This window comes from Lycorma delicatula, chromosome 2, assembly GCF_047948215.1.
Source record: "Lycorma delicatula isolate Av1 chromosome 2, ASM4794821v1, whole genome shotgun sequence".
Classification (NCBI taxonomy): domain Eukaryota; kingdom Metazoa; phylum Arthropoda; class Insecta; order Hemiptera; family Fulgoridae; genus Lycorma; species Lycorma delicatula.
In genome coordinates this window covers 206,544,234-206,560,178 of record NC_134456.1, presented here as the reverse complement: position 1 = coordinate 206,560,178, position 15,945 = coordinate 206,544,234, and the positions used below count along the sequence as shown (strand labels likewise).

The following is a 15,945-nucleotide window of genomic DNA, read 5'->3' as shown; positions in this document are numbered from 1 at the left end:
CGCTAAAACCTCTTCTTTAAATTGCTACCATATGTGAATTCGGATGTCTTTCTGATTTTCGACTATCTCACCTTGAATTCACTTTTTGGTAATTCAGGTTATCATACATGGATAATGGAATGAACAACGCCGATAGTCGCACTACAAAGTTCATCAATTTCCCAAATTTTTATACGTCTACCTTGTGAATAAGATCATTAATACGATTTTTCAAAGCGTCAGTCGAAACTTTCACATATCTTACGCTACGATGAAAATCTGTGATATTTGTCATACTCGATTTAAATTGTTCGATCCGCTCATAAAAATTTTTGCGTTTAAATACACTTTTTGCCACTCTGTTTTAACAAACGCAAATGAATTTCGGCTGATTTTATACATTCAGAAAATAAAAATTATATCCCAACCGCCCTGTTCTTCCATGATACTAGTCTAAGCGGAGCCGATATTTTGAAATAATCAAAAGATGTTATAATGGTGGAAATTTTTTCAAACTGATGTTTTCTGTCAACGGTGTTAAATCAAACGTAAGACAGTTTTATTCTGTTCTATTACATAGTTTTTTCTCTGTTGCCATTTGTCTCTTTACTTTTTAAACGACCCTTATATTAATTTAATAATACTAAAAAAAATTACCATATTTAAACAGCAAATCAATTTGCATTTAAAAATTATAATACTTTATTACTTTCGATAAAATTATTTTATGTTATGAATTAAAAAAAATTGGAAAGAATCATAAATTATAATGTGTCTACGAATCTAGTATTAACGCTATTTGAACATTTAAAAATAGAAAAAAATATTAAAATATTATATTTTGTATGTGGAATGAAAAAGTAAACTTTTTTATTGGCAATAGTTCATGTAATGCACAAATCAAGACTTTTATTCTTTTTAATTAATAAATTTATTCTATTCTTTCACTCCAGTTATTTATTATTAATTCTTTAGTTTAGGTAACGAACGGTGATTCAAATAAAATACAGTGTGATTTATGAAATATTTTAAACATTTTAAAACTTTTTTCATAATCAAAAGAAATTTACGATAGAGCGAAATAAAATTAAAACTATTTATCACCGTAAACGATGATACTTAACCGTTTCAAAACGTGTCGATATATGACAACAAAATAAATTACATATCTTTTGTAAATGGAAAAAGCGAAGAATGCGCCAAAGCAGATAAGAATGGTATTAAAACCAGAAAAATAAAAGAAAAGTGAAGAAAAAAAATGGAAAGAAACAAAACGAAGAAAACCGATCGAGAAAGATAGAAGACTTAAGAGAGAAAAGAGAGTGTGATAACAGAGAAAAGGAACGCCAAGGCGAAAATTGCTGAAATAAAAAAAAAGAGAAGACAACCTAATAGCGGTTAGAGGTACCACGATCTTTTCAAAACAAGACTTTGACTAAAAGTGAACGAATCGCTAAAGAAAGAGTACTACTCTATTACAAAAAAAATCTTACAACACTCTTCTTGATGAAAAAATTCTTACAATCTGCAATAAAAATCTGACAAAAAAATCTAAGAATCTACAATGAAATGAACAAAAAATAAATTAATTGGTTTATTTCATTTAATCTTTTCTGTTAAAACTTCGCGGGTTTATTTTCATAACGTAAGCAGTCTTAGATAAAAGCTTATTTATGACAGATACGATCGCTGTTTTTCTATATTTCAAAGCGTAATATCCAAAAAACCGTTTAAAAAGTTAACGTGTTGAATTTTTTTACAGAATACAGGTATTTTAACGTGCCGGCTTCCTTGGCGCGAGTGGTAGCGTCTCGGCCTTTCACCAGGAGGTCCCGGGTTCGAATCCCGGTCAGGTATGGCATTTTCAAACGCGCTACAAATCATTCATTTCATTCTCTCAAGCAATACCTAACGGTGGTCCCGGAGGATAAAAAAAGTCTTGTCTTTTAACGTATTTTATATTAATGCGTCGTTTTATTGTTTTGGCCAATGTAGGCAATTTTCACAAAATTATTTAAAAAGTCTATTTTTTAATTTAAAGCATTTCTTATTATATTGATATCTAATTTATAATTACGAGTAAAAGGGTATTTATACTGATTCAATTATCGATTAGTGACAATTACAAGAATGCATAAAAAAATCTGATGTGGACACCACCTAACTTCCTAGTACGCTTATTAAAGTACATACACACAATTTTTTTAAATAAAAAGTACATAGAATTTTATTTCATAAATAACTTCTGATATTTTTTTCAAATTCTTTTTTTTTATTATTATTATCGTAAATTTATTTTACAAAAAAGTTAATTAATAAATCAATAGATTTAAATTTAAAAAAAAGTTCAAAAAAAAGATGAAGTCTGATTCGAACCGTCTTCCTCTTGTAAGAGTCAAATATTTCATTTCTTAGAATGTTATTTTGATATAACTTTGGAACCAATGAAAATAAGTACCACTTATGACGTCATTGGAAAGCTCCGAATGAGAGCTTATTAATGCAGTTAAGAAAAAGTCTAAAATCCAATTTTTTGGATTTTGGACTTTTTTAGTGCAGTCGATTACAATCAAAAGGGGAGATGTACAATTACATATTACATCTCAGGGGAGATGTTACATTTGGATTTACTAAATCCAAATTTTAAGGGTTACGATCGACAACTTGGCCGAATTTGAAAGTGTTTCTTTTTTCCACTCGAAAGATAAGTATGAAACTAGAATTACTTAATTATAAAAAAAAATTTAGAACATACACGGGTAATTCGGTACTTTTTTTTGCGTACAAAACGGTAAGTCGATGGATCTGTCTGCGTTAACGCTCATAAAAGTGAGTGAGGAGTGGTGGCTTGGCATCTTTTCATACGCTACCGATTTTCATGGGGCTAATGACTGTAGCTGTTGATGCCCGATCTTTCATTACAAAAAAAAAAAAAAATTACATAGATTGTTTTACTATTTTTACTTTCGTGTACGAAGTAAAGGAAATATTGTGATCGCGAAAAATTTCAGATTTCAGCGGAAATATCCATTTTGATCATCCCTGAATCCATTTTGATTAGTTTCGGCGTGACGTCTCTACGTACGTATGTATCTCCCACAACTCAAAAACGATTAACCATAAGATGTTAAAATTTGGATTTAGTAAATCCAAATGTAACATCTCCCCTGAGATGTAATATGTAATTGTACATCTCCCCTTTTGATTGTAATCGACTGCACTAAAAAAGTCCAAAATCCAAAAAATTGGATTTTAGACTTTTTCTTAACTGCATTAATAAGCTCTCATTCGGAGCTTTCCAATGACGTCATAAGTGGTACTTATTTTCATTGGTTCCAAAGTTATATCAAAATAACATTCTAAGAAATGAAATATTTGACTCTTACAAGAGGAAGACGGTTCGAATCAGACTTCATCTTTTTTTTGAACTTTTTTTTAAATTTAAATCTATTGATTTATTAATTAACTTTTTTGTAAAATAAATTTACGATAATAATAATAAAAAAAAAGAATTTGAAAAAAATATCAGAAGTTATTTATGAAATAAAATTCTATGTACTTTTTATTTAAAAAAATTGTGTGTATGTACTTTAATAAGCGTACTAGGAAGTTAGGTGGTGTCCACATCAGATTTTTTTATGCATTCTTGTAATTGTCACTAATCGATAATTGAATCAGTATAAATACCCTTTTACTCGTAATTATAAATTAGATATCAATATAATAAGAAATGCTTTAAATTAAAAAATAGACTTTTTAAATAATTTTGTGAAAATTGCCTACATTGGCCAAAACAATAAAACGACGCATTAATATAAAATACGTTAAAAGACAAGACTTTTTTTATCCTCCGGGACCACCGTTATAATTTTATTGATTTTAAATTAGGAGAGTAAGAAAACAAATAAATTGTAAAATGCGGGCTAAAAGGATTTATGTGTATTAACTCTATCTTCAGCCATGTGTCTAATTCTTAACAAAAATCTTGACAGAGATTAATTATCAGATTATGGAATCGACTCATTATGATCATCATTGCAGAAGACTGTCAATTTATTCCAGAAAACTTTTTTCCGTTTTAACATTAGACGAATTTATTATAGATTTAATTTAGATAGATTAGAATTTATTATATATACTATTGTAATCTTGTGTACGTGCGCGCGCGTGCGTACGTGTGTGTGTGTGTGTGTGTGTTTGGAAAAATATCCTACCCTGTTTCATTTTCCCTTTTTTTTTAATTTGTTCTTTTTCAATAAAAATTTATGTCTTGAGACTGTATTGAAATATTTTAATGAAATTTGGTGTTTATGTACCCAAAATAAGTAAGATTGTTAATTTTACTTTTGCAAATTCCAATGACATTTTAAAAAATATTTTAATCATTAAGCACCCGTAAATATTAGTTTTATATAATATGTACAAGTAACTTTTAACATTTGATTTAGATTTATAACAACGTTAAGCAGACAAAAATATTTGGGCGTTTCGAAGAAAAATGCATATTTTTGCACATAAAAGGTACATAAACAAAGAAATTTGCTTAATGTACTCCAGTTTTTATGCGTTATTCTACCTGTAATTTCATATATGACTATTTTGAATTAGTATCTTTGAAGGTACTAATTCAAAATTGATTTTAAGGCCCTTTTTGTACTTGAGGCTCTTCATAAAAGTTATGAAGATGAATGAGGGAAGATACGGATGTTGAAATAACAAAAGGAAAAATTTAACCGGTAAAGAGTCGCAGATATCTTGGGACAATAGTAAGAATTCTGGAGAAGTAAAGAGGAGAATTGCAATGGCAAAGGAAGCCGTTTTACTTCCTTGTTCTTTACAAGGAAGTATTGTGAAAAATTTCGATTTTCACATTTCAACGGAAATATCCATTTTTATCATTCTTGAATCCATTTTGATTAGTTTCGGCGTTACGTATACTGTTACAATCATAGGTTAGCGACAATTGCAAGAATGCATAAAAAAAATCTGATTTGGACATCACATGACTTCCTTGTACGCCTATTAAATTACATATACACTTTTTTTTTCAAATGAAAAATACATAAAATTTTATTTCATTAATCATTTCGGTAATTATATAGTTGAGATGTCTCAACTCGAAATCACAAAAAAAGAAACATTTCGAATTCATTCAATATTAATATTTATTCATTTAATGATATATTTTGGGTGTCGGAAAATAGAAAATTAGTAAAAATTTACATAGTGATACAAGTAAAAAAAAACGAAAACTCAACAAAAACGCAAAAGAACTACTAAAACCATCACTAGACAACTAAAAACGAACAACAAAACGATAAAGTAAGGGAACTATTAACGAAAACTGCAATAATAATCACGAACACTAGGAGCAAGAAAAACGCAACCGCAACCATCAAGAGCTGAACCTAACCTAATTAATTATTTATTTCTTAAATAATCAATACGTTAATGTTGATTAATCATGGTTAGCGAGCGAAGCGAACGTAGGTTAAATTTGGTTAGATTATATTACTTATTTTCATGTTTATATGTATGTAAATTTTTACTAATTTTCTATTTTCCGATACCCAAAATACATCATTAAATGAATAAATATTAATTTTGAATGATGTTTATATGTTTTTATTTTGTGATCTCAGGATGAGGCACTTCAACTAAATAATTACCATAACTTCTGATATTTTTACTTTTTATATTGTTATTGAATTATTATTTATCGTAAAAAATTTTTACTATCAGAGGTTAATAAAGATTTATTAATAAATCTATATATTTAAATTAAAAAAAAGGATATGAAGTCGGATTTGAACCGATATGCCTTTCCCATGTAAGATCCAAATATTTCATTAATTAAAATTCTATTTGGCTATAACTCTAGAACCAATGAAAATAAATACCACTTATGATATACCGTTGAAAAGCTTATTAGTGCAGTTAAGAAAAAGTCCAAAATTCAAGTATTTTTGGATTTTGTGCTTTTTTGGACACTTTTAGTCCAGTCGATTGCAAACAGAAGAGTAGATGCACAACTAGATGTTATAAGAATCCTAAATCCAAAATTTCGACATCCTACGGCTAATCGTTATAGAGTTATGTGAGATATGTTCATACGTACAGAAGTCACACCGAAACTAGTCAAAATGGATTCTGGGATGGTCAAAATGCATATTTCCATTGAGATCTGAAAACCGAAATTTTTCGCGATCACAATACTTCCCTTACTTCGTACAAGGAAGTAAAAAATAACAGTATGAACCTTTATCACATCAGACAACAGAACTATTTACGAATAACGGCACAGTACTTTGGCTTATGAGAAAAGGCCTTATTATGCATCCGTTGTATTTTTAATAAATCACCAAACTATATATCTAACAATTTATTTAAAATACAATTAAAGATTTTCTTTACTCTGTTATAATACTCTTCAATATTACTCTGTTGATGAATTTTCAAATAATACCAATTTAACATTAAAAAAAATTCCCGTTCAACGTGAACATAAATATATCCTCAAATAATATCTGTATATTCTCAATAACACCTTAGAACTGTGAATTATTTTGTGACTATTTTTTTAAATATTTATTATCTTCATGTATTTAATGTATATACCTTACCCACATTATTTCATATGTTATATTATAACTAATTAATATGGACTATAATAACGCATATTTTTTATCTTATAAATAATTGTGACATTTTCGGCGTTACCTATTTAATAAATTATTATCTATCAATCAGAATAAAACATTTATTTATTTAGATAATAAATTTATGCTTTAGACCATCCTCAAATTAATTTTTTTTTAATTTTAAAGAAATTATATAGATCTACTCATTCTTCAGTTTTACGAGAATATAAATTCAAGCTTACTTTTATCACACGGACGTCATGATTTTAGGTTTTATATATATATATATATGTCATCAAAAAGTACCTAGTGGAATTTTAGTAGATGTGACCAAGTATTTGGAAAGTACTTATAACCATTGCATCGGTGTGTATATCGTTGCCAAAATGTGTTTTTTTTGTTTACTATGTTTTCTTGTCAAGAAAAACCATGATGTTTTTTGCGGCATTCCGAACTGAACTTAATAATTTTAGTTCCGAAAGCATTTCGATGTACATATGAAAAGGAGCCAACGCATGAAAATAATTTACAACTCTGAATCGGTTCAAAAAAACGAGATCTTTTTTCTTAAATAGAAATTACCTGTAAGGCCACCAGCAACAGAAAAAAGTGTTAAATAAATTAGACGATCTGCATTCAGAAACTCTAATAAAATCATCGTTCTTCATATCTTCAAGTTACGAAATCCAAAAAGAACCGTTCATAAGAGTTCTACGTAAAAGGTTGCAAATGTATAAATACAAAATTATCTGAAACAAGCAATAAAACCATTCGATATAGTACGGAGTGTTTCAAAATCAATATCGGGGTTTTAAAGCTACTATTTCTCAATTTTCACGTTATACGTGAAACGGAAGGGCAACTCAAACAGTTTTAGCTGTACGCAAGCTCATAAACTATTATTTTTTATCTTCCGCTTGATAGCGCTAGCAGCAAAGATGCTAGCGCTTTCATTATCACAAAAAGCATTCTGTGTTTTGCAGTTTGCAAAGTGTGACTATTTAATTACCTTTCAAGGTACATTCCTTTTGAAGTTCGGTTGTGATCCCCGAGTGATAATAACACTCAAATTGTTTATACTTGAATATCGCCAGCGTTATTTGTAAATGGAAGCGTACAGGACGATCAAGTGTGTCCGAAGACAATGTTGAACGTGTAACAGAGTCTTTTGTTCGCAGTCTTAGGAAATCCGTTAGGAAGGCTAGCCGCGAATTAGCGATTCCAGTGAAGTCTGTGTGGAGGGTTTTAAGAAACGTTTACAACCGCGTCCAAATCACAGCTAATCCAAGCTGTAAAGCCTACAGATAGGGTTTGCTTGCTAGCTTTGGCAATGAAATGATGAACCGTGACAATGAAAACTTTCTTTAGCGTTTCGTATTCATTTACGAATCAAAATTTTACGTTAATGAAAAAGTAAACGGTTATAATGTGCGTATCTGGGGATCAAAAAATCCTCACAAAATATGGCAGTGCGAACGAGACTTACCAGTTTCCCAAAACTGAATGTTTTTTTGTACCGAATCCCGACGACAAATTTACAGGCCGTTCTTTTTCGCGGAAGCAAGTGTGTCTGGAATAAACAACCTCGATATGCTACAACTGTGGCTCTTTCCTCAACTGAAATACAAACCACGGAATTTCGCAACAAGTTGGTGCGTTTCCTCACTGGCATAACACTGTACGCGTTCGGTTGAATGAAATTTTCCCCGACCGCTGGATCGGTCGCCGGGGAAGAGGTGACACGGCTTGTGTTTGCCGTGGCCTCCACGTTCACCCGATCTGACCCCGTGCGATTTTTTTCTTTGGGGGCTTATAAAGGATCAAGTGTACGTGCTGCCGTTACCGGCTGACCTACCGGACTTGAGATACGGGATTGAAGCAGCTGTCGCATCAATTACTCCAGATATGCTGATTAAAGTTTGGGATGAACTTTCCTATCGGCTGAGAGTGTCGTGTGACAAATAGTGATCACATTTAGCACTTTTAGGAAAAACGGTTTTAGTTTCTCTTTCATTTCATGTATAATTTATCAATGCAAATAAAACTTAATAAATATTACATAACTTTCAAACTGCGATATTCATTCTAAAACAAATGGTATAATACTATCTGATACTATTTCTGAAATAGTAATTTTTTTTCCATTTCAGAAAATGTTCGTTTTTTTAACATTTGATTAAAATTAAGGAAATTCCTATCTAAATTTTGTAAAGCCATACCTAATTAGGCATGACGTGCTTCAAAACAATAAAGTTAGACTATTTTCAGGTAAGCAATTTCGTTATCTGTAGATTTAACCAAATTATTCATTTTATTTTATTTCATATTGACAAAATTATAATAAAAATGGCTGTAACTGATAAATAAACGTGTTTTTCTTAAATGCAAAATGTAACCAACAGCAAAAAAAAAAAATATTTTGGCGATAGCTAGTATAAGGATTATAAAATTAAACTATAATATTAAACCAGATAAAAAAAAATTATAGAAAGATAATAAATATATAATTGCATATAACAACAAAACATTAAGAATAGTAGAATAAAACTCTAACTGAAGTGATTTAAAGCGAATAAAATATAGCTATGTAATTCGAAATCTAAACGAACGAAAAGCATTTCAATGGACCAAAGCTATCGTAAATGTATCTTTGTGTTGAAAAAAAAAATATATATATATATAAACGTATTTGTATGTTATTGTGTTTGTGTGTCCTTGACGGGTTGGTTGCGTTAATCAGCGCAGGAGTGTGTGACAAGGGAAATGTCTGTCGTAATAAAACTTCGCCAGCTCGCGCTGGGGGCTGTATCCTCTATTCTGATACCGGCTAGAACCACCTAAAAGATCTATAGCACTGTTTGTTCACACCACACAATCACCTTCTATCTGTAACCGACTACTGCTGGGGCTATATTCAAATAAACTCAATAGAAATGAGCTTTTTTAGAAATGTTTTTTTTTTTTAACTCGGAAATAAATGAAATTAATCGCAAAAATTAGAATATAAAAACTGTATAACTATAAAATTTCGCATCAACAACCTTTTTTTTTTAAATTCACTTTAAATCAAAAGACTAGGAATTTTTTATTAAAAATTGTGTTTGTTTTTTTATCAAAAACTATAAAATAAATCATAAAGTTAACAACATTTCGCGGGTGTGTGTGCGCGCGCGCGGGTATATGTGTAAAATATTCTAAAACATTTTCTCTAAGAGAATTAAAAATAATATTTTTATATTATAGTAATAGAGATAAATTAAACGTTTATATGTAATAAATTGTAATAAAAATACACTTAATAATTTTAAAACAGTTTAATATTTCGCAGAAAAACGTATAATGTTGCAGTAGAAGATGGTTTGTAAATGTTTTTTTAAATAATCAAATAAAATAATTTAAACTAAACTACTCATGTTTAATAAAAATAAATAAAATATATTACAGTAAATACGCAAATCATTAAACACTTTACTTTGACAAAATCGGATTTAGAAAAAAAATTAATCAGAATATAATTATTATTATTATTACATTGACTATTGTTATTTTACGTTGTATTTAAACATATAATTTACTTATTTTACAAAGTAATATTTATTCAAACAAATTCTGTATCATACTGCATTGTACATATATCACGAAGTTCTTCAGAACTTCGTCGGTAAGAGGCACGAAGTCAACGAATTTCGTTTACAATTCTAAACATGACCTAAACACTGAAATGAAAATGGGGGAAAAAATAAGCGTGAAAACAAAATATTTCAACTCAATTGGGTTAGTAATAAAGAATATTTTCAAAAGATATCTCGAATTTTGTAAGACAACGGTTTTTTCCCCATTTGATGAACTCCCGCGGGAGTCTAATATGTCATTTTATTCATTTTTTTAATGTACCTTTACTAATCTCGCCGCTAGACAGCAGTACTTGATAGTACTAGGTAGCGTACAAAAACTTAATAATGTACTTGAAATAATGAAATTTAAAAGAAATATACTACAGCTTGTTTAATAGTAAATACCGACCAGGTTGGTCTAATGGTGAACGCGTCTTCCGAAATCAGCTGATTTGGAAAGTTGAGAATTCCAGCGTTCAAGTCCTGGTAAAGTCAGTAATTTTTATACGGATTTGAATACTAATTCGTGGATACCGGTATTCTTTGGTAGTTGGGTTTCAATTAACCACACATCTCAGAAATGTTCCAACTGAGACTCTACAAGACTACACTTCATTTACGCTCATACATATCATCCTCATTCATCTTCTGAAGAATTATCTTAACGGTAGTTACCGGACGCTAAACAGGAAATAGAAAAGAAAGGTGTTTAATAGTAAATGCTATTAGGAAATACATATCACATTTACAAAAATAATCAATTCTTATGATTATTCGTTGTTTAATAAATGAAATCGGGCCGGTAAGAGTTTTGTACAAATTTTTACTTTTTTTGCTTATTATATGGAACGCTTAAACATTGTTTATTATCTATTATTGTATATCTATTGTCTATTACATATATTTAACATCTATTTTTTTTTTTTTAATTCTAAATTAATAACAGATTTTGATAATAGAAATGTAGTAGTGTCTTACCTTTTTTGATATCAGTATCGTTTTGTTAAAACCAGTTTTGTTAGTATTACAGAAATTTTTGTTTTTTGAGCTGAAGAAATGATATCTGCGAGACTCTTGCCGTACGGTTTAAAAATACAATTTCATTGTATTTTTTTGGATAATAAGTATTCAATAAAACTGCTGTTTAATCTTCGGAATTGATCTACATAAATATTTATTATTTAATAATTATTTCCCACGTTCATGTTATTAGTTTCAACTTACGTTACGAACAAATTAGAAAATTTTAAATTAAAAAAAAATATAATAATCACATCTACATAATATGTCTCTCTAAACTCTACGAACTTAGGTTTGACATATTAAAAAAAAAAAAAAACAATCATACAAAAATGAAAACCGAACAGCTGTCTTGAAAAAGCTGAATTAAGTTTTCCTCTTCTAAACCAATATAAAATTAAAGAAGAAACCAATCCTTGACATGTGACCCAATACTTTCCTCAAAAGCTAAAAAAGAGAGATTCCACAATTTTAATACTTTTAAAAAGTATAAATTTAATAAAGTATCACCATCACCATCATCTGGTGTTCTTTCTTTTTCCTGTTCAGCCTCCGGTAATTACCTTTCAGATAATACTTCAGAGGACGGATGAGGATGATATGTATGAGTGTAAATGAAGTGTAATCTTGTACAGTCTCAGTTCGACCGTTCCTGAGATGTGTGGTTAATTGAAACCCAACTACCAAAGAACACCGATATCTACGATCTAGTATTCAAATCCGTATAAAAGTAACTGACTTTACTAGGACTTGAACGTTGGAACTCTCGACTTCCAAATCAGCTGATTTGAGAAGACGCGTTCACGACTAGACCAACCCGGTGGGTTATCATCTGGTGTTCTGCCTGGAAACAGGTCCCTTACACCGTTGTTGTCTCCATTTATTTCTGTACCTAGCCTTTTCCTTTATTCCCTTGTAATTTCCAGCCTTCACCTCAACTATAGACTTCGTCCTTCTTCTTCCTTTCTCCTTCTACTTACCTTTCCCGTGCAATTGTCAATATTCCAACTCTTCTAATCACGTATCCTAACCGGTTTCTTTTTCTTTAATGTACTTTCCCCATAAGTATTCTTTCTTTTTGTTTATTACTTCCTCGCTTTATTTTATCACATCATTTTAATCTTTCCATGCTTAAGGAAAGATTTTGAGGGGAGAATATGGAGTCTCCCCTCAAAAGTCTCACTCTAGTCCCATTTCCTTTTTCACAGCTAAGCTTCACTTCCGCACAACAAAGACACTCTGTACAAAGCATTTGAACGCCTAACACATTTTTTTCTTGACTCTTTTCTTGACAAACTTTTAGTCTAAAGTAATTTCCTCTTCTTACTGAAGGCTTCTTTTTCCATCGTTCTCCTTTCTTTATTTTCCGTTGCGCTCTTCCATTTCTCTGTCATCATTGTCACTAAATATCTGTAACTTCTTAATTTTTTATTCTTCTTCCTTCACTTGTCCTTACCGCTAAATTTTGTTTGTTGTTTACTTCCATTAGTTAAGTTTTTCTATGTAATTATTTTAATTACATACGCTTTCATTCCTTCCTCCAGGGCTGTTAACAATCTTTAAAGTGAATATGTTATCGGCTAGAATTATCATATTATTAGCATAACTGATGCGGCTAACGTTTCTTCCTCCTACATCTATCCCTTCTTTTCTTTCTTTTAATAAACTCATTTTTATATCTTTAATGTAAATATTGAATGTGTCAGTTAGGGGGAAGAATCCTTGTCTAACCCCTCGACTTAGACCCGTGCAGTCGTACTCTTATTTACTTTCATTGTTTGTTTGTTTCACGTATAGTTCTTTAATTTTGTCTTTCCATTTTACTTTTTTCTTTAAGAGTATACATATTTTTTTCCTACTGGCTCTACTTAACTGCTTTTCTAAATCTATGAAACTCAATCATTTTCTATTCCCTAAACAACTTTCCTCAACCATCCTTATTAGTCCGTTGCCACCTCTAGTTCCTTTCCCTTTCCTGAATCTAAACTGCTCCTCTCCTTCATTGTCTTAAACTATTCTTATCGATCTCCGACTTATGACTTATATAATAAAACAGCTAATAGATAAATAAAATATAATATGTATATAATATATTATAATTATAATATATATATTTTTTTAAAAATTAGGGTTCAAATACAGAGATAGAAGAACAGTCGCTAACATTTACAGGAAACAAACTGTAATTGAGGAACATAAGAAAGAAGCCGTAATAAAAAGGGAGTCCGACAAGGATGTTCCCTATCCCCGTTACTTTTTAATATTTACATAGAACTAGCAGTTAATGATGTTAAAGAACAATTTAGATCCGGAGTAACAGTACAAGGTGAAAAGATACAGATGCTATGATTTGGTGATGATATTGTAATTCTAGCCGAGAGTAAAAAGGATTTAGAAGAAACAATGAATGCATGGGTGAGGTCCTACGCAAGAACTACCGCATGAAAATAAACAAGAACGAAAGAAAGTAATGAAATGTAGTAAAAATAAGGAAGATGGACCACTGATTGTGAAAATAGGAGGAGAAAAGATTATGGAGGTAGAAGAATTTTGTCATTTGGGAAGTAGAATTACTAAAGTTGGACGAAGCAGGAGCGACATAAAATGCCGAATAGCACAGGCGAAACGAGCCTTCAGTCAGAAATATATTTTGTTTACATCAAAAATTAATTTAAACGTCAGGAAAAGATTTCTGAAAGTATATGTTTCGAGCATAGCTTTATATGGAACTGAAACTTGGACGATCGGAGTACCTGAGAAGAAAAGCTTTTGAAATGTGATGCTATAGGAGAATGTTAAAATCAAGTGGGTGGATAAAGTAACAAATGAAAAGGTGTTGCGGCAAATAGATGAAGAAAGAAGCATTTGGAAAAATATAGTTAAAAGAAGAATCAGACTTATAGGCCACATATTAAGGCATCCTGGCATAGTCGCTTTAATATTGGAGGGACAGGTAGAAGGAAAGAATTGTGCAAGTAGGTCACGTTTGAAATATGTAAAAGAAATTGTTAGGGATGTAGGGTGTAGGGGGTATACCGAAATGAAACGACTAACACTAGTTAGGGAATCTTGGAGAGCTGCATCAAACCAGTCAAATCACTGAAGACAAAAAATATATATAATATAATAATAAATTAATAGATAAATAAAATAGAATAGCTAAATAAATAAAGATAATCTTAAAGTTAACAAAGAATAGAATATTTAAAATAACTTTTCAATTGTTAATCAGAAGGAGATAAAATTCACAAAATGTTCACCTCTCAAAATGATATATTTTTCGGTATTAGACTACCTTACAATTAATCCCTCTGAAAATATTAAAATATTTTACCACTAGTTTTTTTTTACTATTACTAGATTGTGAAACATCATTCTATATTAAACTGCATAATGAGAAGTATAGAGTTGAGTTTTTACTCTAAACATAAACTATAGCAATTCTAACTAATGGCCACCTAATATTTGTCGCAATTAATCTCAAAAGTAACCAATATTACATTCCAAGTAGCGGTCTTATACCAATTATAGATCATTCTGTAAATTTTTTTTTATGTACAAGGTTAAAAAGTTATTTATGGGTTGTCTGCTTACTAAACCTTTCGGATATACATATATTTTTTTCAATTTGCTGGAGCGGTGGAATAATATCGCCTTATATGAGGAGAAATAAATAAAGGGATGAGTGGATCAGCATGATAGTCATCCTGTAAAAATGATTTTCTGGAAATGTATACATGTATTTTTTTATTCATCGTTTTACATGATCATACGATTCGGAAGAGATAAACAATATATGTTTTTTTTTTTATTTTTTAATAAAGTTATTTGACGTTTAAACAATGTTTGATGTATTTTTGTATATATTTAATTCTAACTGTATCATAGATGTTGAATATTTGATAAAAGTTCTTTTTGTTAAATTACTAATCCCTGAAGAATTTAGACGACGATTAATAGCGAAACAGCTATTGACCACAATTTTCCTAGAAATAAATCCTCTCAAAATATATGATAAAATCCTACAATTTCTTCTTTCAAATTGATCCGGTATTCAAAAAGTCAATCGTCAAACACGTGTACATACATACACGTGAAATTCCAATACGGATAAATCTCAAGGAAATATCGCATCGTTATCTAAGTTAAATTAACAAAACTAATTAATTATAAATTTTAAAAACTAAATTAATTTTATTTTCTTCTACACATTACCTTTTCTTTTCAGGGAGGCCGATGGTATACCCGAGTAACAAAACGATAAGAGTTCAAGCCGGTCAAAGAGCGACGCTAACAGTTGAGCTATGCGCAAATCCACCTCCTATCAAAGTATTCTGGTTAGCGGAATCACGTATTCTTCATCCTGGCCATTCTATGGGTCGAATACTTGCTCATCATCTAACTGTAAGTTAAAATAAAATAATATTGGCTAAACATAAATGTGAAAATAAATTATTACTGTAATGTACTGTAACTTATGCAAGTCCGACACTCCCCCATAAATGAGGGGTGCGTAAATGGCATTTCTCAGACTCATCTAAAAAAAAAAGAAAAAATTATAAACATAAATTTAAATATATTATTTTTTTACAACAAGCAGATTGCGTTACTTGTTAGGAAAAAATTACTCAATGAAAACTTATCACACACACACACACACACACACACACACACAGATAATAGAAAATATT

At 30.2% G+C, this 15,945-nt stretch overlaps 1 protein-coding gene across 1 annotated transcript in view; it reads left to right on the top strand.

Annotated features, from left to right (window-relative positions):
- LOC142320046 (kin of IRRE-like protein 3) overlaps window positions 1-15,945 on the top strand; it is a 722,369-nt gene that overhangs the window by 689,847 nt on the left and 16,577 nt on the right. The window contains exon 7 of the mRNA XM_075357724.1: window positions 15,483-15,658. Coding sequence (XP_075213839.1) covers window positions 15,483-15,658 — 176 coding nt within the window. The remainder of the gene's footprint in view (window positions 1-15,482; window positions 15,659-15,945) is intronic.